The following is a 22754-nucleotide window of genomic DNA, read 5'->3' as shown; positions in this document are numbered from 1 at the left end:
ATCTATATATGCATAGAGCACAATGATGAATGGTTTAAATTTTTTATAATTCGTTAATTTTGGAACGATTTATTTCACACCGGCATATATTTGTGTTTTCGCTCTTTTATGCTCATTGCCTACCAAATTATTTTCATGTAGCACTGCTTCTCGAAACTTGTTATTTCAATTGCCAAAAAGATTATTTAAAAATAGACACCTACCAATTCGACAATCTTTTTCTTATTCAGTAGATAAGTCTTTCGTTGAACTTAGGATGATTCATTTCTCTCACATACCTACATTAATATAGGGCAAATAAATATGAACATGGTATTAGAACAAAAGAATAAAATTTTCCATTTTTTTGAAAAACACAATTTATTTCAACATTGCTGTCTTCAGGATTTAAATGCTGCATTAAATTATAATTTACAGTTTGGTTCATTCTCACGAAGCTTATTTCTACTTGCGCTTGAAATTTCTTGTCGGAAAATGTATTCCACCTCAGAAAATGACGTAGAAGATTGTGCACAAGGTGTTAGATGATATGACTTATGGAAAATAATATTGGTGAACAGAATAAAATATGGAACTATATTATTCTAAATATATTACTGGAACATCTGATAAGATACTAGGGAAGATAATTTTTCCTCTGAGTTGAAGTATTCAGATGAAATAGTTCAAAATGGTGCCATTCATAAGTTGTTAGTGTGACACACTTCGTATTATTTTACTCTTTCAACGGATGTTTTGATCAAAACACATGAAGATTAGGTAAATAAATTTGTGTATCCTACTGATTACATTTAATCCTCCTCCATAGGTCGCATAATGAATCCAAAAATAGACAATCATGACGAAAATTTACTTATACTGTTTTAACTTGAATTTACCCTATTAATATTACAGTGATAACAGTTTCTCGTAACTTGAAGATTTAGCTGCTCAATTAAACTGCTATAGAATCTTGTAACATCCAAGATAATTAAAGTTGTAACTCTTATTAATTTTGATTGAAACATTTATTTCTACACGATTAAAGCAAGAAATGATATCGATAATCCTCAATAATACTCAACTTCACTGTCAAATCATTAATTCGGAAGACCACTGAATCACCCTCACTCACAAGTTATGCAATTTTTCCAAAGAATACCTCTACCTTCAGTTTGAAGCTTCAATAAAATGCTTTAATCTTACCAATATTGTTGATAGAAATCTCCGTTTGAGTATTTTTAGTAGTCTTTACAGGTAAGAATCTCCGTCAAATATGTCCTTTCTTGCTCGTAATTAGCACCCGGAAATGGGGACATTCGCCGTATATTCTTCTTATCTTCAAAATCTTTTCCCGGGCATAATTAGTTTGGTTTACGACGTGTGCTATTAATGCATCCATAGAGCGTGCAAGTAATAGCGGGACTGAAGTCAGTTTGGAATGCTGTCCGAGTGGCTTGTGCTGTGCGTGAGCGACGAACGATTTGGTTGCTTAGGTGAGCATGAAGTAGGGCCAGTAGATCAAGTTAAAGGTGAGGAAGGCGAGCGGGAAGCAGAGTCGGCACCACTCGTCTATCTTGCGGGCCAGCACTTTGGTGTAGAGCGGCGTGTCCCGGCACTGCGAGAGGCGCAGCAGCCGGGAGTCGCACAGGGGCGCTCCCGGCATCTCGTTGCCTGCAACCCGCCGCATCTGAGTTAGGTGAGAATCATATGCCATCATATTGTATCCAGAGAAGCTTGAACAGGTAGAGAATGCAGAGAAACATAATCATATAGCCAAATAAGATAATTATTGACAGGATAAATAATTCATACATCTTAGAATAAAAGATATAAATCTTGGGAAATTAAAATACCAAATTCAGGTGGATTTATTGGAATTTTTGAGCATTGTAGGAAAATGAAACAGAATCTGCAGGAAGATAATCAAATGGGGAAAAGAGATACTTATAAATAGGGATTAGAGAAGGAATGGTTGGAAATGGGTGTATAGGGAAGGTAAAATTTAATGGGGCCGTGAAATTCTAGTGGGAATAAAGTTAGAAACTGGTAATCTTGTGCGCGATTAAAAATCATGACCACCGTCGAGAGCATTGATTTTAACGGTGCGGAGGCGTGGAAGCTAAGGCAAATGGAAGACTAAGCTAAATACGTGGAAGCTAAGGAATGGTTTCCGATGTGGAGGACTAAGAAGGTTAAATTCATGGATATGGAGTGTAAAGAGGATGTGCTTCGCGTGACAGGTGGGGAGAGGAAGTTGCCGGAAAAGATAAAGAAGTGGTAGTGCAGTGGTGAGGATTCTTTTTCTCGGGCCAAGAGGGTAAATACGATAAAGATAGGGAGGATTGACAATTAGTGGTGAAGGGGTAAGAAGAGAAGAGGATTAACCCTTTCGCTGCTGTTCAATCTCCGAAAACCTACTCCTCACATGCGGCGAAAAGGTTAAAATACGTTTGGTGTGCCCATGGAGCAGGTACTTCCAGGATAGGTGAGGTACACCCTCCGCAGGGTCGCTAATCCGCGACCCTTTCTTCGAGGAGCTCACCCACGCAGGACCGTCTCCTCGACCCAACCAGCGAGGGGCCTACCTCCCGAAACGTGAACGCTCTGACTTCATTTTGAAAATCTATCAATCAATCCGATCATCAAAAATTGATTGTTTTCATCGCACTCCTGCCAATCAAGCAATCAAGCACGTCTTTGAACCGTGTTTCTGCGATGGAAAATAACGATTTAGTTAACTTTGCTAAAAACGTGGCTGCGGACAACAGGAAAATGACCATTTTAGCAAAGTTAACAAAATCGTTATTTTTCATCGTAGAAACATGGTTCAAAGACGTACTTGATTGCTTGATTGGCAGGAGTGCGATAAAAACAATCATTTCTTGATGATCGGATTGATTGATTGATTTTCAAATTACAGTCAGAACGGTCACTTTTCGGGAGGTAGGCTGGTAGGGTAGGGTGTTGCTTATTTTTATTTTTTCTCGGATTTTTGATTTCTACCTCTTAAAATATGCTATGGGGTGCAGAATGGATATCCTAAAAATTTCAGCTCAATTGTTTAACATTTAGAGGTCGCTCAAAGAGCATAAATGCAATAACATTAAATTTTCACAATTTTTTGAAGTAACATCATTTTCAGGGGTAACGCACGATTTTATGGCCCTCCTGGTCCGAAATTTGCTCCATTTTTACGTTTGCTCAACAGTTTTCCAGGAATACAATACTTTACCGCGAGCTACAGCCGCGCGTCACACCCCTGACGGCGAGCTGGCCACTCGCGGCCCGCATTCAAGGTCAACTGATCACGGCATTACGCCCCCCTCGCGCCTTCTCTAAAGAGAGTCGGTGGAAGTAAGGAGGAGCTACCTAAAAACCTGTATGGTTTTGCATTGTTATAAATTCTGGAGACTTTTTCGTTGAGATGAATTCGCAGAATAGATGGAACCATTAAGGATGATGTTTAGAGACAACTGTGTATGTTTTCTTACCCAAGTTTGCGTGTTTCACATTTTCTTTAACCTCATCGCAGTCGGATTTTGAATGGCGTAAAGTAAATTTTCGAAATAGAAACGCTATTGATAAATACAATGTTGTTTATCGCGCGCAAGTCTAGTGAAGTATTCCTCATCGGCGTCCCTATAACAGCTATCGCTGCTTGTTTCGTAAAAAAATAAGCTGACTTTGATTCGCGAAGTGCTGCAGTTGTTCTATCACCACCACTTAACCCTGAAACAAGGATTGTATGCAAATACGAGACAAACGATGATGTCCGTGGTCCCATTCCGGAGTACCTATTATGTCGAGAATTCAAATAATTCAAGAAATACGGGAAATATATTAAATAGAGGTACAGTGTGCAGTGAGCTGTTATAATTCAAGATTTATTTTTGACGGCGATCTACGAAACAGCTAAAGAATGACATGGAATTGAATGAAAAATTGGATCATTTCTTTGATATTGCCGCGGTAAATGCTCTGGAAGTTATTCAAAACGATATGGATAAAGTGCTCTTGAAAATACAGAGGCGACCGGGACACCTACTTAAAAAGATCCTAAGCTTATAGAGAGAGAGTTTTCAAAATATTTTTCTTTCTGAAAAACTTCCATACATTTATTAGTTTTGAGTTTCTGCTTGCACCAACACCAAATCACCCAAATCATAGACATATATATTATGCGCATAATATGAAATGCATTGTAAACTGGCTGGTTGGGGTGAACTTGGTTTACCGGGACAACTATAAAGCGCCTTTGGCTTGCCATATAATGAGATCCTTAACGAAGCACTTAATAGATAGAGAGGCGGCAGAGAAGTCGGCGCGACGAGTAGAGAGGAAGAGAAGATATGACGAGTATCGCAGCAAGTCTGAATTAAAGAGTACACAGTAAACCAAGTAGGCCTTGTAAAACTAAATCACTATCGATTCCCTTTTCATGTTATTACATTGTTGCTAATGATACGTCATTCTTTTAAGAAATGATGATATTTTAATCTTAAGTAGTGAGGATGTTTCTGAAACGAATTCTATTGATGATAAGCCAACGGATTTGTCAAGTAAAAGATAGATTGGTAGGAAAATCCTCATTACACCCCAAATTGCACTGATCTTTGATGCCTTGTGCATTAGCGCGAGATAAGCAGCAATGGTTCTTGCTGCTACTATGTTGTAGTAACAGGGGTTACTGTCTACTAAAGGAATTATTTACTAATTCGTTGAATCAAGTAATTAAATATTATTTTGTATATTACGTCATTAGGTGGCTCTATAAATCTCTGGCTGATTGATGAAATAAAAACAACATGAAAGATTCCATAACTCACCGGAATTGCTAGTGGCCGGGCCGGGCCACTGCTGAGATGGTTCACGACTGCGTTGAATAATGGAGATTAGCGAACATAAAAAAGCATTTTCAATTGATTCAAAAAGCGTAAATAGAGGTAACTAACTGTTTTCATATCTAAGGTTCTCAGTCTTATCATTTTTTTTGGGGATTTTAAACCTGAGAATTTCCTTTTTTTCATATGTTAGGTTCGAAGAACAGTGATGTAGTTAATTTAAAGGATAAACTACAGCAAACACTCGGTATGAAAAACGCCAACATAGTATACGACTTCCTTCCGCCGACTTTCGCTAGGGAAGGCGCGAGGGGCGTAAGGCGGTCGCTGTCCGTGAATGCGGCTCGCGAGCGACCAGCTCGCCGTCAGGGGTGTGACGCGCAGCTGTAGCTAGCGGTAGAGTATTGTATTCCTGGAAAATTGTTGAGCGGACGTTAAAATGGAGCGAATTTCGGTCCTGAAGGGCCATAAAATCGTGCGTTACCCCTGAAAATGATGTTACTTCAAAAAATTGTGAAAATTTAATGTTATTGCATTTATGCTCTTTGAGCGACCTCTAAATGTTAAACAATTGAGCTGAAATTTTTAGGATATCCATTCTGCACCCCATAGCATATTTTAAGAGGTAGAAATCAAAAATCCGAGAAAAAATAAAAAATAAGCAACACCCTACTGGTAGGATCGAGGGGACGGTCCTGCGTGAGTGAGCTGGGCGAGGATTCCGGGTCCTGGATTAGCAACCTTTCGGAGTGCTTCGGTGAATGTGCTGACCGCATGGCAGGGACGAAGAAAAAGTACGCCCTCAGCAGTCTGCCGTGCGGACGTACTAGGTACGTCCACAGAAGTGAAAGGGTTAACGAATAGAAGGCCAACAGGTAGCAGTCTTACTGAATAAGAAAATCTCAGCTGACTATTCGACTGACTAAAGCTGACAGATTTCGAACAATTGTGCTTTAAATGGTGATCAATCTTAAACATGTGATCTAAATACATAATTTACCCACGAAAGAACGTGGTAGAGGCTGTTAAGGGGAAGTTAAAGGAAAAGGATAGGTGTTTTACCCTAATAAGCCTTGCTTTGTCTTCAACGATCGGCTCCACTTAAATTAAATGAAAAATTTTACTTCATAAATTAGTTGAATTTCAACAGTAATTATTTAGAACTAATTATTTTATGATTTTTCAGAGACTTTTTGTAATATTTAGATATTGCGCCTGATAATGCGTACGTGCATTCATTATGATTAATATGGTAATTGTATGTGCAGGCATTATTTCGCGATGTCTTACTTCAAATCAAGTTATCAAATATAATATGACTCATTATTCCTGAATACCTACATATATTTAAACTTTGTATCAATTATACGATAAATGATCAAAGTTTCTATGAAATTTAATTTACAGGAAGATATAGGTAAATAAATGATGCGTAACTTGAAAATAAGCAAATGCTAAAGAGAATATTCCTTGAGTTAGTGTCAATGAACGCCACCTTGAGTTTAAACAACAATAAAATCCCTTATAATACGCTATTACCGAAATTAATCCATTCCTCTGATAATTTTGATCGATGATTATCAGATTTGTGCCCAATTTTTCTCATGAAAGTACGGAAAAAATATTGTATCAAGTTTTTGACAAAGCCAAGAATGGTGATGCTAAAGTCATGTAAAACGAAAATGCCTTTTATGGGTTCAATAATGGATATCAGAATGTATAAGCAGCACCCGACACAAGTTTAAGGAAAAATTAAGTCCTTATAATTTTCTTTTTTCTTAAAATGGTGATATATATATATAATTAGAAAAGAAATTTCATGACTACATGGAGCAAATAAACGAAAATGCAAAATATGCATTCGGTGGCGAAACTCCCTAAATTAATTATAGTTTACTTGCATGTGGTTGCAGTAATATGGAAACACATTCAATCTTCTCTGAGCAAATGGAAGCCAAAGCATTGGTCGTATGTGCTATGTCCTCCGAATAATTGGAAACGCAGTCATATCATATTATATATAATGGAGTTAATCATAGATAATGTAGTGTTTATGATCTTGGAGTATAGGTCATGATAAATAAAATACACATTTGGCCAACGCAAAGCAGACTTCTGTACACAAAAATAAAATCAGAAACCCCAAAAAAAACTAAAAAGTAACATAATATACCACATACCATGCCTCGATTGTAATAGTTGTTACATTGGTCAAACTTCTCAATATTTAAAAAACCGAATATCCCAGCACAAATCATCAATAAAAAATAAAATCACTCTTTCTGCTCTTGCAAATCACAGTCTAGACTATAGCCATCATTTTGATTTCGAGAACACCAAAATTTTAGACATAGAAACCAATTTTAAGAAAAGATTATTTAAAGAAATGTTTTACATATCAAAATCAAATAACAGTTGCAATAACAGATCGGACATCGAACACCTAAGTAAAATTTATTATTATTTAACTCATCGAAATTAAAATTGTTTAGTATAATTTAGATACCATTTGTTAACAAATGAATCAATATTTATAAGTAACCATGATTAGCCTAGTAACGAAACTTTTCTATCACAGGTATGTTGTTTAATTCTGTTCACAATTTTTAATTTACCAATGAATTTGTACTGCACAATTGTATTCAAATTTTTTGTAACCACTTAATTAATTTATTTTCTTTATTTTCTTTGTAAACATTCATTATAATTAAGAGCCCTGAGGAAGGAGAATAAATCTCCGAAACGTTGGCCAAATGTGTATTTTATTTATCATGACCTATAATCCAAGATCATAAACACTACATTGTTGTAATAATAAGGAAGGTCAGGAGAAGAAACTTTATTCGTTAATCATAGAGACTGAACGTTATATTTGCTCACAAGGATTTATTATTTCATTAAATTATGAGTAACCGGTGTCTTTTTTTGGTATACTTACGTAATTGATATTGTTTGCTCCGACGTCCGGCGGCGGCTCGTCCTGTACGTACTCTGGCGGCGGAGGGCTGGAGCTCTCAGGGAAGCACACTTTGGCTGGGGTCGGAGCCGCGTCCCCGTTCACGGAAGACGGAGTCACGACTCCACCGGCCGTCGATATCGCAGAGGCCGACGCCTGCTGAGCCTTCATTTGCTGCACGTTCGGCTGCCTCCTCCACATGTAGTTCACGATCGTGAACTCGAGCAGTGCACAGAAAACGAATGCTGCAAAGGGAGGCTTCATCAATTTAATCAAGGATTCGACACAGCGGCAACGTTAATCAAGTCAGAACCTAAAAAGGCTCCTTCGCACAAATTAGAAATCGAAAATCAATTTTAAAAATTGGTAGGTTGAAGGGGAAATTGAGTCACTACGGAAAATTCATTCCCCATTCTGCGGTTTTCTCGTAATTCAAATAAGTTAACGCGAAATTTGAAGTCCACTTTTCACGAGTTGGTGACATCGTAATGTGATGTGGATTTCGGTTAATTTACTCGTAGAGAGAGAACCTTAATGAAAGTGCGGAATTGCTCACTAGAGAGTAAACAATTGCGAAACATCCAAGGATTATTTGCAAAGCACACACACATGGCACAACAGCGCATATAGCTGAGAAGTTGGGTCTCGCTCTGCACGAACTCGTGACGTCATAAAGTTAACTGCCAATGGGTAAAAGCCGAAAATAGGTATAGAAGTAAGTTGGCAACGGATGAGAAGATTAATAATAAGGACCTTTTTATTTTCCAATTCTTATCACACTAGAAAATTAAATTAAATTAGCGATGCAACTTATCGTGTCGCACAAAATTCAAAATGGGTCCATGTAGTCGGTATACAATAGTATTACCCGATTGGGTAGGACATAATTTATTTTCTAGCCGAAGTGTCTTGGGTTCAAATCCCAGAAGTAGCTTTCCGGTACCTCCAAAGAAATACTTTAAGTGCAAGGTGGCGTATGGAAACGAACTGCCCCACATAACTTGAATCTTTGGAAATTTACTCGCCTATAGCTTTGTCTGAGGTGAGTCACTGAGTGAACAGTCGAGAATGATAAATGCGTCTACTTTAGCTTCATTTTTCGACGTATAAAAGAAATGAGCAGTAATTAACTCGTCAATTTTCACTGAATCCTTAACATTAGATCAAGGAATAACAATCATTGTAAACCGAAAGAGCGTTGCACTATGAAAAAGTGATGGGAAATTGCTAGTAACGTAATTCGGTCTCTAACAACAATATATCTAGCACAAGCCTTCATCATCATTATCTTTAATGAAGAGGTATGTTGACAGGTGGTATACATTATATCGCATTTCTACCTCCATTATATATATGCAAAGCTCAGTCGTTGAGAATCCTTAAAAAAAAACTGCGTGGAACTAAATAAGTTAAGTTTAAGCTAACGTTGTCAGTTGTCTGTTGGAGAAATTACAAATCAATGCTTGCAGAAAGTTCCGTCATACGTTTTGGCTTAAATGAGGAAATGGAATGACAGAGAATTAACCGGATAAAATAAGAAAAACTCCTTTACGCAAAAGATATCCTTAATGTGTCTCGTGATACTTTTACATTTGTTCCATGAAAGGGAATGCCCTGAGGATAAGAAATGTAAATTTGCTAATATTTAAGATTAAATTGCCGCTGTTATAGAAATAGTTAAGAATTTACAGTTCAAACTTGGATGCTTATAGATAGATTTATGCTATATAGCATTTCATGATTAAAAAAGGTAATTATCTTAATATTATCCAATTATGAGTGAAACAAAAACGAAAATATCCCAATAGTCTTACCTGTACACGTTCCCATCCAAACATCAATTGCTTTCACGTAGCTAACTTGTGGTAAACCACTTTGTATTCCTGGAAAAAAATAAATTAGGATAATTAAAAGATACCCAATCTACTTCATGCAATGACAGCTAAATATGAGTGTGGTCTTTGCAAATTTCACATGTGATAGAAGAAAATAAGTAATTTGAGTCCGTGGTGTTACATGCATCTCAATGTCCATTACGACTAATGAGTATGAAAAATGTTATGCTGAAATCAAGGGTCAATTATGAGAATTGCGATAATACCGCATGTATTATCCGAGGTGATAGGTTTTCAGCGCAACAGGGGGCACTAAGTGAATATTAAAATTATACCCTCCATTGATGCAATGAAAATAGTTGCAGCGATTCATTATGGAATAAGGTCCCAACGTATGTATTTGATGCAGCATAATATTTTTCATATGGTATTTTGGGGAATTTTAAGGCAACAGAATTTGCGCACTCACATGCTTAAGAGCAGTTAGCTACAATGGAGAGCTGTAATTAGGACAATTAAATTTATAGCTGGATTGAGATTACAATCTCCGGGTTTCCTTAGTGACAACCTTTGAAATGTATCAATCTGAAATAACTGGTTAGAGATCACTTCAAAAGTTCCAACCTGATTAATCTAGTAGTTACTAGTTCTTCCGAATCTAAAATGAAATTATTCGGCGACGAACTCACATGATGGAATGCTTCCATGTTTATCCTCACAACATATTTTATCCATCATTGACCTCAAAATTTATTTTGCGGTTAAAATTTACTTAGTATCTAGTCCTTACCTGAAGATTGTGATGAGACCGCTAGAAGCGTCGTAACTCCTAGAGTTGTTCGCCCAGGCACTGAATCAACATCCATCCAGAAGGAAACCCACGAAATGACGACGATGAGGAGGGTGGGCAGGTAGCTCTGCACGAGGTGGAACCCGACTGATCTGCTCAGATAGAACTCCGCCACCAAACAGCTGTAGTTCCCTTCAAAAATAAATTCAATTTTCCAGTTTAAGAAGGCACAAAAAATTGAAAGAATGCAATAAAAACCGATTGGTATGGTTCCATACCTATCTGGAATGATTCTTGACAGTCCGTTGCAAATATGTCCACAATCTCAAACTGTGGCATCCTCAGGCCCTTCCCCATAATGACTGGATTTGTAGCCTTCCATGTCAATCGAAGTTCTTCTGTGGTCTTCGAAACTTCGTGGGAAGAAAAGAATGATACCTCATGTTCGATTATTTTGTAAAAGTAATGAAATTAAATTATTGATGAAATCATTGAAAGCGCTATCTGAATTTATAGGACATCCCGCGAAAAAACCGCGGAACTACGGGAAAGCTTCCAAAAATCCCAGATTTAAACCTTTTTAAAAGGAAAGAATTTATTCTACATAAAAATATATTTTCATGTTATTTTAGTATGTTAATACTATTTACTTTTTAAAGGAATGGGTATGTATTTTTAACGATCGAAAAAGAAATAGAAATTGCATAAAAAGATGCGTCCTTTTTTCGTTATAAATTCGCCTATTACGACTTTTATTTGGTTCCGTGACAATGAGCAGACGCTTGACCTTAGCAAAAAATGTTGAAAGCAATAGAAAGAAAGTAACAAAAAATAATGTGATGAAATATTAAGGATATACTCACAGCTTGCTACTTCCATGGTACAAATTTGACTGTCCAAAGGAAATTTGGATAGATCCATCATGCACGAAAAAGTTAATTTTAGCCTGAAATAATAACAAACGTTACTGCTGTTTCAATAGATATGGAATTTTATTTCTTAAATTATTTGCACTGACGTCTGTGGTGGGGCATTAACTGCTTCCCTTTATCTAAAATGATTAGGGAATGCAACTTAAAATTAAACCAATGAATAATTTCAAATTGAGCGTATTCCAATTAACCCACAACGCCATATATTTAATAATAAATGTACATCTCCTGTATATTTCATTATTTAATGTCAATAATTAAATTATAACATGTATTGTTTTTTTAAATTTACGAAATTTTGAAAATTGCGCACCTGAGCATGTAAAGGATTTCTCCATCTGGATTGATTCTCACCAGCACATTTGGCACGGTGACGTACTGGAATTCTGCGTGCTTGGCATTTGGGAAGTAGACCTCCGGTTTCCAGATGGCCTTCACTAAATTGGGGTCATTCAAGTCCAGGGCCTCCGTGATCTCGTCGTGCTTTAGTCTTTCATCCTGCCACTTCTGCCTCAGGTACAAATCCACTTCAAAATCCTGAGGAAAATAAAAATAAAATATTCTCCTTCCGAATTTTAGCATGCGTCTAGGAAGGCTAATTCCCTTGAGTACGTCAATAAATTTAGAAAACCCTTAATGTTAATAATCATACGTGATGTTATCAAAATAAGCAAGAAAGTATCAGACGTAGCTTAATGGAGTAATTCTAATTCTATTCTAATGGAGTAATGTACAACGTGAGCCTCAAACAGCGAGAAAAGGTACATTGGTTAAGCAGATACATTTTATAACATCGAATTTAGACAATATCATTAGGACAATGAAGACAAAAAGTAATAAAAATTAATATTGTAGCCAAATAAATTTAGCAGAACAGGCCGATACGTCCGCTAATAATATCCACGCTATGCCTGCAAAGTCATCGTCAGACATATGTACATTTTCGTAGATTCAGCAATACTGTGCATAAATCAGAGACCATGTATTTAAATGGCTCTTCTTCATTGAAAGCGATAAACGATACATAATGGGTACAATTAATGCATTAAAATAGCGTATGGAGTATGTTATTAACAAAAAGCAAACGACCGTAAGGATAAAAATGTGGAAATATTTTGCTACCGCACCTTGTCCTCCCATGTTCCCTGAAGACGATGTTACGCTCCCTTATCTGATAATTCAAACCAAGACTGTGATGATAATACTAATCGGAAGTATTTACCGTGAAAGAATTTCAATAATAACCCATTGATACTACTATGCGTTCTTAAAACTTCTTATCTTTATAATTATTTTATATGTAATTATATACGGAATCATATCTTGCTCTACTAATAACACCAATCAACGCCTCGATAACTTTTTTGTTCGATAAATGGCTCACATTAAACTGAAATGCAGATCTAGATCTTCAAAATTCATAATTCGTGGTGAATACAAAACATTCGGCTGTTCGGCATTCTCATCTTTACTCCATTGTCATTCAGGTTATATTTATTTAGATTTGCTTAGTCCGAAGCCAACGACTTTGCACGGGGATGCATGTAATTGATTTTAACCATAAGCCTCATGTTCCAAACTGAGATTTTGATTGATGCAAATTGTTAACCACTGCATCCATCCTCCCCACTTAGATAGAGAGCTTAATCTTTAAAGCAAACAAGATTAAAAAAACACTTTTCTACCATTTAAAGATGTAGACAAATATAACTCACCATGGTGACTGGACTTATTGATCCAAAACTGCGAATATACAGTTCACATATGACTGAAGTGGCGTTATCTTGAAAGGAAAAAGAAAAATTTTCACATGAGGAATAATTGAAAAGAGAAGTTGCTCCTCAACATGCGTCTGCGGTGACTATAAAAATTCCAGCGATAAAGTAATGGACCAATCAGTTTACTTACTAAATTGATTAGTAGGAGTAGCTCTTCTATCATAATCTCTCCTGAGAAGTTCATCCAAAATATGCAAGTGGTCCATCTTTGCTCCCCTTCTGCAATTAATGGTTGGTGATAATAAATTAGAAAGGTACACTATTTCATGAGAACTTGAGTCTGAAGAAATGTTTATATAATAATTTCTAGTTGTAGGTATTATGATTCAAGACTTCTACGTCCATGCTAAATATTATAGGCTAAAATGTTTTAATCAGATCGGGATATATAACATCGATTAATCGATGTGACATGACCTTGTCACCCAAGTAAATTACTATTGAAAAGATATCTAAAGTAATCTAAAACTAGAGATTGCACTTATGAGCAATGATTACAGCTCTACAGAAGTATTATTATTGCTATTACTAATCATAGACTCATACTTACGTATTTAAGAATTTGTAGAGGCACAGTACAGAAAAATAGAAGATAAAGTATAAATTTAGGTATAAAAATTGCAAAGCATATTTTAGTAGAGGAACGGAATCAGGGATATTATTGTTTCTTTGTATTTTGTGGAAAAAGAGAGGGTTCTCATAGTGAAGGATAAGAATACTCATAGTTCTTAGCTACTTGATACCTTCATTTTTGTCAGTCCGTAACTCAAAATGGTGTACAAGGTGTGCATTTAGGTGATTAAAAAAGATTTACTGTACTGTAGTAAAATTTTCCAGCTCTCAAGTGCCAAATATTGAGTATACACGCATACTTTATTGGTCGGTCATGTGGAAACTGTTCTATAACATAAAAAAGGTTGAATAGTTATTTTACCGAATAAAATTAAATGTGTAACAGTGTATATTTTTTGCGGAGTAAAATATCTAATAATATAATATCTAATAATATAAAATATCTAGTAATCTATCTTGGGAGATATACGAGACTTAAAACAAGTTACCGTAAACATCTTGTCTCTCCAAGTAACAGGCTGAGGAGACCCAGATGAGTATCAAATAATAATGCGAAAGGTTGCGAAGATAACTCAGTTACTTAAAAGGTAACTTTGAAGCATTCCTTGGGGGAGTATAAAAGCTAAAAATAAAAAAGGAAGGTGGAATGATGAATGGGAAGAATAAGGCTTCCGCAGAAAGTTTTTGGAAGTTGAGGTGAGAGCCGTATCAAATGGCAATATGAGATTTTGAAAGAGCGGGGAAGCCAATAAGTTACAGGTTCTAAGGCGCTCCCCTCAAATGGAAAAGAAAACACCCTGTTTTACATCTGAAATATGATAAAATTATTTTATTTATAGAATTATTATGTAAACATTATTTGATATTGTCAAAAATTCTTTGAAAATAATAAGGAAGGCATTCGACATTACATTTTGGGTCTTTGATGCATATTTTTATGCCGTAACGGTAATGTCGCCTCATGTTAAGCCTCACGATTATATCAAGTAGTTGTAGTAGTATATTAATTACTGCGACCGGTTTCGATTATATAGCATCATCATCGGGCACTTGCCATAGAATTATTTCCACGTACATAGTAGTCAAGAGGGAAGAAGGGGTGGACAAGAGGAGGAGGGACCGTTCCTCCGAACCACTCCTTCACCCCTTTATCCCTTCTTCCTTTACAATATATGCGGAAATAATTAATTACAAGTGCCTGATGATGATACTTAGTAATCAAAACCGGTCGCATTAATTAATAAATTCGGAACCTGACATTGTCTTTCCTTTCTGATGCACCATGAAGGAGTTCCATTATGTTTCGCCTGACACGATTGAATTTATCCATCTCTTTTAGTTGCGTACAATCTAATTATCATGTTAATGCCTCGTCTACCTTATATTCTTCAGTTTTTTATTGTCAAAATCTTTTTATACTTGAGTAATTATTGTGTTCAATTTAGTGGGTTATAATCACTATTGATAGTCTCTCCTTTCCGATACCAAAGAGACGGAGACAGAAGTGCAAAAAATGTAAGTCAAATTGGTCGATTATTCGCAATTATATTGTTGAAATTCTATTTTCGTTTTAGAATTCAGACCTGACGTTACGCATGGGTCGTTAGATTGCATTCACCGGCAATAATTTAAATCATCACTGTATCGTACTGTATGTCAATGACGACAAATGCAACTGACCATTATGATCGATTAGTGAGTGAAATCATTGATAGTCATTGTGATAAGTCCATATTCACCGCCCTAAATGATTAGGTGGAAATTTTCATAGACCACTATAATGCTGGTGCTTGGCTTAGACAATTGTAGCATTACTTTTTCCGTTACGATTTCCATCCATTACCAGTGACGTAAAATATTTGTTACAATACCATTGGCGTGTGGTCTAGGAGACCGCAATAAATCAAATATTCATAAAATGTTGCGACGGCATTTTTATTGCTTAAGTTTATGCATCTTTTTCTACTAAACTATTCCAAGTTTTATGTTTTATGCGTTACCAACACGAATCAATTTTTAGTTCATTCAATTTAATACAGGATCCAAAAACTGGTATCAAAAAACACTTGAGTTATTATTATCGTTTTGAAGCGTTAATATCTCGCCATAATTCAAAATAAGGCCTTAATTGTCAAAGAAATATGGCTAACTAATAGGAAACAATTGCATCAATCTCGTTTATTCCTTTTCTTGATGCACTCTGCAGGCGTCACGTGAGGTCTCTCAGAACGCTTATCGAATTAATTTGTACATTTGCAGAATTAAATTATAAAAACGTTTAATTTTTTAGTAGTGATTGAGGCTCACCATTGAGGTTTATCAATGGTCTATCTCATTTGATCACTGTTTGCACTCATTTTTTTGACTGATTTTGTTAACTTTCAATGACATTCTATCGGCGAATTGTTTTCCCGAGAGACGTTTCGCGACATTGTTCGTCTTGAAAACCTCAGGACTGGATTCCTATCAACTGGTTTGGCAACTACGCCTAATTCCTTTCAAATACTAATCGCAATACACACCTTAACTGCGGATTGCATGTATCCACGGCGGTCAGTTCTTCGAAATCATTTTCAAAGCAATTATTCCACCGTGTACATGAAATCTTCATAATTTACGCTTGTTTCGCTGCAATTATTTTACGAAAATAACGGGGTAAAAGTTGAATTATAAATCGCTATAAATATTTCCCTCTATTTTAAATAGAAATGTCTAGGGTTAAAAAACCAAATGTAACACAATGACAAGGCGGGATGATGAAAACGATCAGTCTGAATTCTTCCTCAGCAAACGCAAAATGTGTTTAAAACAACAAAATCCAAATGTCCACACGAACTAATTGTCGCAGATATTTTCAGTGTAAGCAATTTATTTCTTATTTAGTTTTTATTTTATTTTATTTTATTTTTATTTTTATTATATTAATGTAGATATTTTATGAATAAAAAGATATTTTATTATATTAATTTATTATTTACTTCTTAGAATGTATTTCTTCCTTTCAGATCACTCATGACCTAACAGCGTCTTATGAAAGGCAATATAAACTATAGTCCCTAACCCTAACAATGAGCAAACTTGAGCAATTAAAATAGATACTTTACTAACTTGCTGCTAATTTTTTCTTGAATTGCCACTGTATTAAAGAAACATGAAACCTCTTTTAAAAATATTAACAAATAATATTCCTTAGTTAACTATTCTTATACTTAACTTAACTTAACTATACTTAGTTAGTTAACTATTAAAGCAATAGGATTTGAAGAGAGAATGTAATTAGAAGTAATTTCGGGGAAAACTGTTTTCTTTTTCATGTTTCTGTTAATTTAAAATATGATCCATCTCGGTGCACATAAGCTTGGTTCTTTCGTGAAAACAATCGAGCATCATCTCAAAATTTTAAATCAGTACTAACATTCGATTTAAATTAGAATGAAAAATATGTGAAATAAATGGGCTATAAGTAATTGAGTAAAAGAGAGAGGGGTCTGGATTCATGGAGGCAAATACTAAAAACATACGGAAAACTTTTTGGGCGTTTTGCTGAAACTTGGGTATTGAGGATGTTTTGAGCATCATATTCTTGAGCTTTTGTGAAGTGAATGCTTGGTAAATGTTTTACTTCACTCATGAAATAAATATTTGCTCCACTATGCTGTTGAAAGTTTCATAAGCTTCTGCAGGAAAACGGAAGAACGTACGGTCGTAAAAGTTAAGCTTAGATGACCATTTTTCTTGCTTAGAGGCTCACGATGTGTTTGCATTATCCATAATTTACAATCCTTGGCGCTGTTTTCTTGTTCATTTCGGTGTTGAATCAGGGTTAATAACGGGATACTGCAAGTAAATAACGCAGTAGTTCGAGTTCATTTACTACTGATGGTATTGTAATACAATGTATTAATATCATAAATATTCAGGCTAATTTTCTAAATAATGCAAAGACAATAATTTTCACGAATTTTCTTCTGGTACTACTCTTTCATTACACTTGATTTTATTTAATTATTTCTACACTTGTGGAAGTAAAATTGATCATGATGGCTAGCTATGGATTTTTGTAATTCCATTGTGAACAGAGATGATATGTTGGGATTTTAAAGCAGTAAAATAATGGTGGCAGTTGAAGTTGGACCAGTTATTAGAAACTTTAATTTTTTATAAGATCTTTTATCTTAAAGAATAGAAAAACACCAGTAACTGTTTGATTTGGTATGATATATATACAATATGCCTGTAATTGTCTGGATTCACTCTTGTTATTTGGTACTTGCCACATCAAAAGTCCAATCTCTCTCTGAAATTGTTGCCCCAAAAGGATAAGGTTGAATCAATAGGATGCTAATTGCTCTTCTATTGGTTATAAACTGTGATGGTGTGAGGAAATAGAGTGATGTGATTGCAGTTATATAATATATGGGTATTTATTTTTGCCATTGATTTATTGGGTCGTTTCTTTTAAGTAAGTAAAAAAATGCTTTTCATGTTCGAGTGATGATTTGGGAAAATTAGTAGTTGAAGTGAATTATCGATATAAAAGTAGAATCTTGTACGCAGTAGCGTACTAACATTAATATCAGTAGCACTAATTCATGAGTAGCTGAAAAGAAATCTCTAAAGCTATTTATTACAGAATTGTGGTGGTGCTTCATGCCGGTAGAATACTGAATACGGAACTCTAATTTCAAGAGAAAAATAATATTTTTGTTAGTCATGGTAATCACTTGTCAAACGATGAAATCGTTAAAATATATCTCTGAATTTTCATAAAAACAAAATATTTCTCCTGCAAAGAGGACTTTAAAGCCAAAAGCGCCGAGGATCAGGAAGATAATTATGCTACTGATAAATACAGCTCTAAAGCTGTTCTATCGTGGCAGCAAAATTAACCTATTAAGCTAGCTTTCATTTGAATTGTTAATCAGTTATGTGATGCATGCATAATGTTTCAACCTTGGATGATAGCCAGCGTCCAATGTAATAAAAGTATCACACATCGGGCCAATTAAACTGCGGTTATTATTTTATTTGATTAATATTTTCTGGGATGAACACTTTTTCACGTACAAAATTTTTATACTGTTAAAGTTTGTTTGATATGAAGAATAAATAAAGCATATAATAATGCATAATAAAGTATCCCTACTAGCAAATAGGGGAGAATTTTTAAGAAACTAAATTTATTTAATTAAAGAAAGATATTTATTTTTGAAAGTTTTGAAACAACATAAATGCAGTTTAATACACCTAAGGATGAAGTTTGCCATGAAAAAATATTTGACTTAGCCGGGATTCGAACCCGGTTCTCCCGATTGCCGCATAGGTAATTTTATAATCATGCATGAAAATGAGCAATAAATTAATGACTTTGTAGTTTTAATTTGACCACTATCGAGCAATTAAAAAATACTTCCAATTTGCACCCGTGCGCGTGACTGCGTACAAAGTCACTTGTTCCTGCAGTGCTTTGTAAATGCATTTAATATAGACTATAATATAAATTACAAAAAAAGCAGAGAAAACTAATATCAAGTGTATTCCTTACGAGTCTGAAGTAGGGCTCATGAAGGAATTCAGGGAATTATTATTTTCCTATCATCCTTTTAATCATGTTTACCAAATGTCGAGAGATATGATTAGCGCCGTATTTTATCTCTATAAATAAATAAGTGATCAATGTCGGTTAAGTTAACTCTGATAAGAGATTCAACAATCTGAGGTTATAATTAAAATTTCATAATCATGCATGAAAATGAGCAATAAATTAATGACTTTGTAGTTTTAATTTGACCACTATTGAGCAATTAAAAATACTTATAATAATATACTACTCATTAAAAAGAATAAAACTTTATGCATTAAAATAACAAAAATAATTTCAATTGAGGTTTGGCATCGATATAATTTTTTAAAATATTATTCTTATACAAAAATTTGATAATGAAACACTTCAACTTATCTAGGCATTGTATAATCTCTATAAAAATACTGAGCCTTTTGTAAATGAAGGTTGATTGTGAAAGTAAAGAAAATTGTTCCGAAAAAATCTATGTTCCTTAAAACACACTCACCCTGAAGAGACAGATGAGCCAAGACAGCCGCAGAAGAAAAGCAACGCAATGAAGATTCGGACTGGAATATTGTTTTGATTGGCTCCAGTCTTCCAGCCGACCTCAGGTGCACTTTGGTATTCCATGGCGACCGCTGTATTCTTCAGAGTGATTTTACAATGCATGCCGAATCACTTAGGGCAAACTTGTCCTATCATGTGTTCACTAAGAATGGTGGCATGGTGGCTCAAACTACTCCATGAGTTTGTAAGTAACTCGAGGCTTTCTTTTTCCGTCGTCCGTTCACAACATGATGATTTCTCAACCGGGCTCTTAGAACTGCCAAAGAGTGCCCTAGAGTCCCCTCTCTACTTACTCAATCCCGAGTCGTGAGCAAATTTTGAATGGCTTCATTGGACTGCTGCCGGCAGGGACGCAATTTTCCTCACGTGCAACGGTTTGCGACTTCTAATTAAAATCCAGACGTGCCTTGAAAAGGAGAAACTGACCTTGAAACTGAGTATGCATATAGTAAGGATTTTTCTCTCTCTACCGAGAAATGTCTGCTAAGTCAACGTTGAAGCGACTTAAAAAATATAAGCAAAGTGACTTTGAGCGAAATCGGCTTGTACGTGGAATATGGTGATTTAAAAATTATAAAAAGAACTATCTAGTAAAAGAGAACTAATTTAAGGATAAATCTTTATGAGCATGCTAAACAATTGTTTCAAAATTGTTTAGCATTTTAAATATAACATGCTAAACAATTTTGAAACCGGTTGACAAATCGATCCATCGGGCAGTTAATTGCCTCATCGAGGAATTTATTCAGTTCGGAGTATCGAGAATATTGGGGACTGTAAGCATGTGTTGGGACAAAACTTCATAAAGTGGATCAAAGGTAGAACAGCGATAGCATTAGTTAAAGCTATGTTCGAGTTTTTTTTCTGTTTCCAGTATTTTTGCCGTTAATTAATATTATTCGAACACAAGTATCATTATAGTCGATCAAAAACCTCTGTTATGTTACCTACCGTATGATTCTCCTTCAAAGCGTGTTGGAAATACCGGATTTTATTCCTCATATCACCTAATCTTTAATTAAAAGATAATTTAAAAATTCCAAATCGATGACAAAATGCTATGACTTTTCGGAACTACAATTACTGAATATCCATAAAAGCTAGAGAATCCAATGCAACCCTACTTCACTTGTCACTTCTTCTCTATTACAACTTACCACAAAAATAAAAATAACTAAATCACCACATCAGAAATCAGGAATTCTTATGGATCAGAAGATAACCGGAACTGCGGAATAAACATCTTAAATGGAGTGAGGTCTACGGAGATGTGGGGAATCGCTCCATCTCGCGAACAACACCGGGAAAGATGAAAACGACCGCAAGCATCGGGAAGACTGCCGCAACCACAAAATTTCACTTCGAGAAACACAAGAAACAACACGCTCTCATCGCGAGGAACGCGTGCACGCGGTGGGGGCGGCTAGTAAGTCACTTCCGGTCCAGGAGCGTGCGGTAGTGGGAGCTTGTTGCCTTGGGAACTGGCGCGGAGGTTCTGAGTGCGCCCCGCCTTCGTCCGAGTGAGCCGGCAGCTGCGAGAGAGAGAGAGAGAGAGAGGGGACGATGTGGAGGGAACGGAGAGTGGAGGAGGTGTGGAAGAGGAGGAGGGGGTGGAGGGGGCGGGGAAGGTGGCCTTGTGTTAAAGGGGGGAACGAACTCCAGGGGAGAATAAGAGGGGAAGGTTTTGCGAGGACCACAAGACCGTGAAGGGATAGAACCCAAGCAACAGACTAAATAAGGTTGATATATCCAAAACACGTAGTTACATGATGGACATTTTGAAAACGGTACTTAGTAGATATCCTATTTGTAACATCCACGTCGATTTGTAAAAATAACGTTGCATAGATATGGAAGTTTTTATATAATTTAAAAGATAGATTTTCTGAACCCTTCGTAATGGGTTAATATAACCAGTCTGATATGAAAAAATGTTAATCTCAAGCGTTATCCACAGGTGGAATATTTTCTGTGTAGAATTGAGCAGCACAAACATTTTCTTTGTATACCTGACCATTATCAAAAATGAATTATAAGTTCACCCATTATCTACTCATTAGATTTTGGGAAAATATCATAGAGGTTTTGTAATATGGACCTTCATGTCCACAGTTGGACATCCCTGCAACGTTATTTTGCGGGTCCTTTTGATATTTGTCGGATCCACACAACGTTAATTGAATGACATAGATATTGCATGGATGTCATATTTTAACGCCCACAACTCTGTCAAGATGTTGTTGGGATATTGATTGCTGCTTGGGGAGGCTTCGACATCCCTCCCCTCGACATGAAGTCCCATGAAACTTGAAATGCAGTCCGCATACGTGGAATTTGGCGATTTTCATTAAACTATAACTGGCGAAAGAGAATTCATTTTAATATAAATTGTCGTGATACCTTTTTAAAATGGATATGACATGATAAGCGATTTTTTGAAACCGGTTGAAACTTCGATCAATTGGTCATTTCTTGCCTCATCAAGGCTTTTTTGGCATGTTATGGGACCAAACTGAGTAAAGTGAATCAAAGGAAAAACAGAAATGTCATGTTAAAGCTGTATTCCTGCACTTTTTGCCGTTAATTAATATTTTTAGAATAAAAGTATTATTAAAGTTCGTCACACGCCGCTGTTATGCCCCCCACAGATTATTCTCCCCTTGAAAGCGTGTTGAAGGGAGGGGGACGGAGGGGTTGGAAGGGGGTTGTGTTAAAGGGGGGAACGAAATCCTGGGGAGAGGAAGAGGGGAGGGTGTTGTGAGGACCACAAGAACGCTAGGGGATTGGAGGCCTCCCTCCACGCCATGAAACTAGAAATGCACTCAGCAGAAATGGTATTCTTGCACGGCTGAGGACCTGGGAACGGAATTATTCATAATTTTGAATTTATGAAAGATTAAATTATGACTGTGACGATTTTAATCCCAATGCAAA

General features: G+C 35.9%; 1 protein-coding gene across 3 annotated transcripts; it reads right to left on the bottom strand.

Moving 5' to 3' along the window:
- Positions 1-355: 355 nt before the first annotated feature.
- Positions 356-21306, bottom strand: LOC124165649 (glycine receptor subunit alpha-4-like). Of its 3 annotated transcripts, XM_046543132.1 has the most exons (11): positions 20978-21306; positions 19759-20226; positions 13245-13333; positions 13052-13119; positions 11650-11873; positions 11268-11350; positions 10683-10817; positions 10405-10596; positions 9594-9662; positions 7762-8024; positions 356-1669 (listed from the first exon to the last, which is right to left on the bottom strand). In XM_046543132.1, the coding sequence occupies exons 2-11, from the start codon at positions 19920-19922 to the stop codon at positions 1472-1474; spliced, it is 1485 nt and encodes a 494-aa protein (XP_046399088.1). In that variant the 5' UTR covers positions 19923-20226; positions 20978-21306; the 3' UTR covers positions 356-1471. The 3 variants fall into 3 exon arrangements, with proteins under 3 accessions (XP_046399088.1, XP_046399081.1, XP_046399097.1); XM_046543125.1 differs by having other exon boundaries at positions 19759-21306; XM_046543141.1 differs by having other exon boundaries at positions 13245-13330; positions 19759-21306.
- Between the last annotated feature and the right edge of the window lie 1448 nt (positions 21307-22754).

Source organism: Ischnura elegans, chromosome 1, assembly GCF_921293095.1.
Source record: "Ischnura elegans chromosome 1, ioIscEleg1.1, whole genome shotgun sequence".
NCBI lineage: Eukaryota > Metazoa > Arthropoda > Insecta > Odonata > Coenagrionidae > Ischnura > Ischnura elegans.
This window is presented reverse-complemented; position numbering and strand designations above follow the sequence as displayed.

What these genes read in the sequence shown, in the direction of transcription:
- LOC124165649 (XM_046543125.1), bottom strand. Translation starts at nt 19,922, where the DNA reads ATGCATTGTAAAATCACTCTGAAGAATACAGCGGTCGCCATGGAATAC. An exon ending in TACCATGGAAGTAGCAAGCT is followed by an intron (nt 10,818 to 11,267) that starts GTGAGTATATCC and finishes CTTCCCACGAAG; the next exon opens with TTTCGAAGACCACAGAAGAA. An exon ending in GAGCAAACAATATCAATTAC is followed by an intron (nt 1,670 to 7,761) that starts GTAAGTATACCA and finishes CACCTAACTCAG; the next exon opens with ATGCGGCGGGTTGCAGGCAA.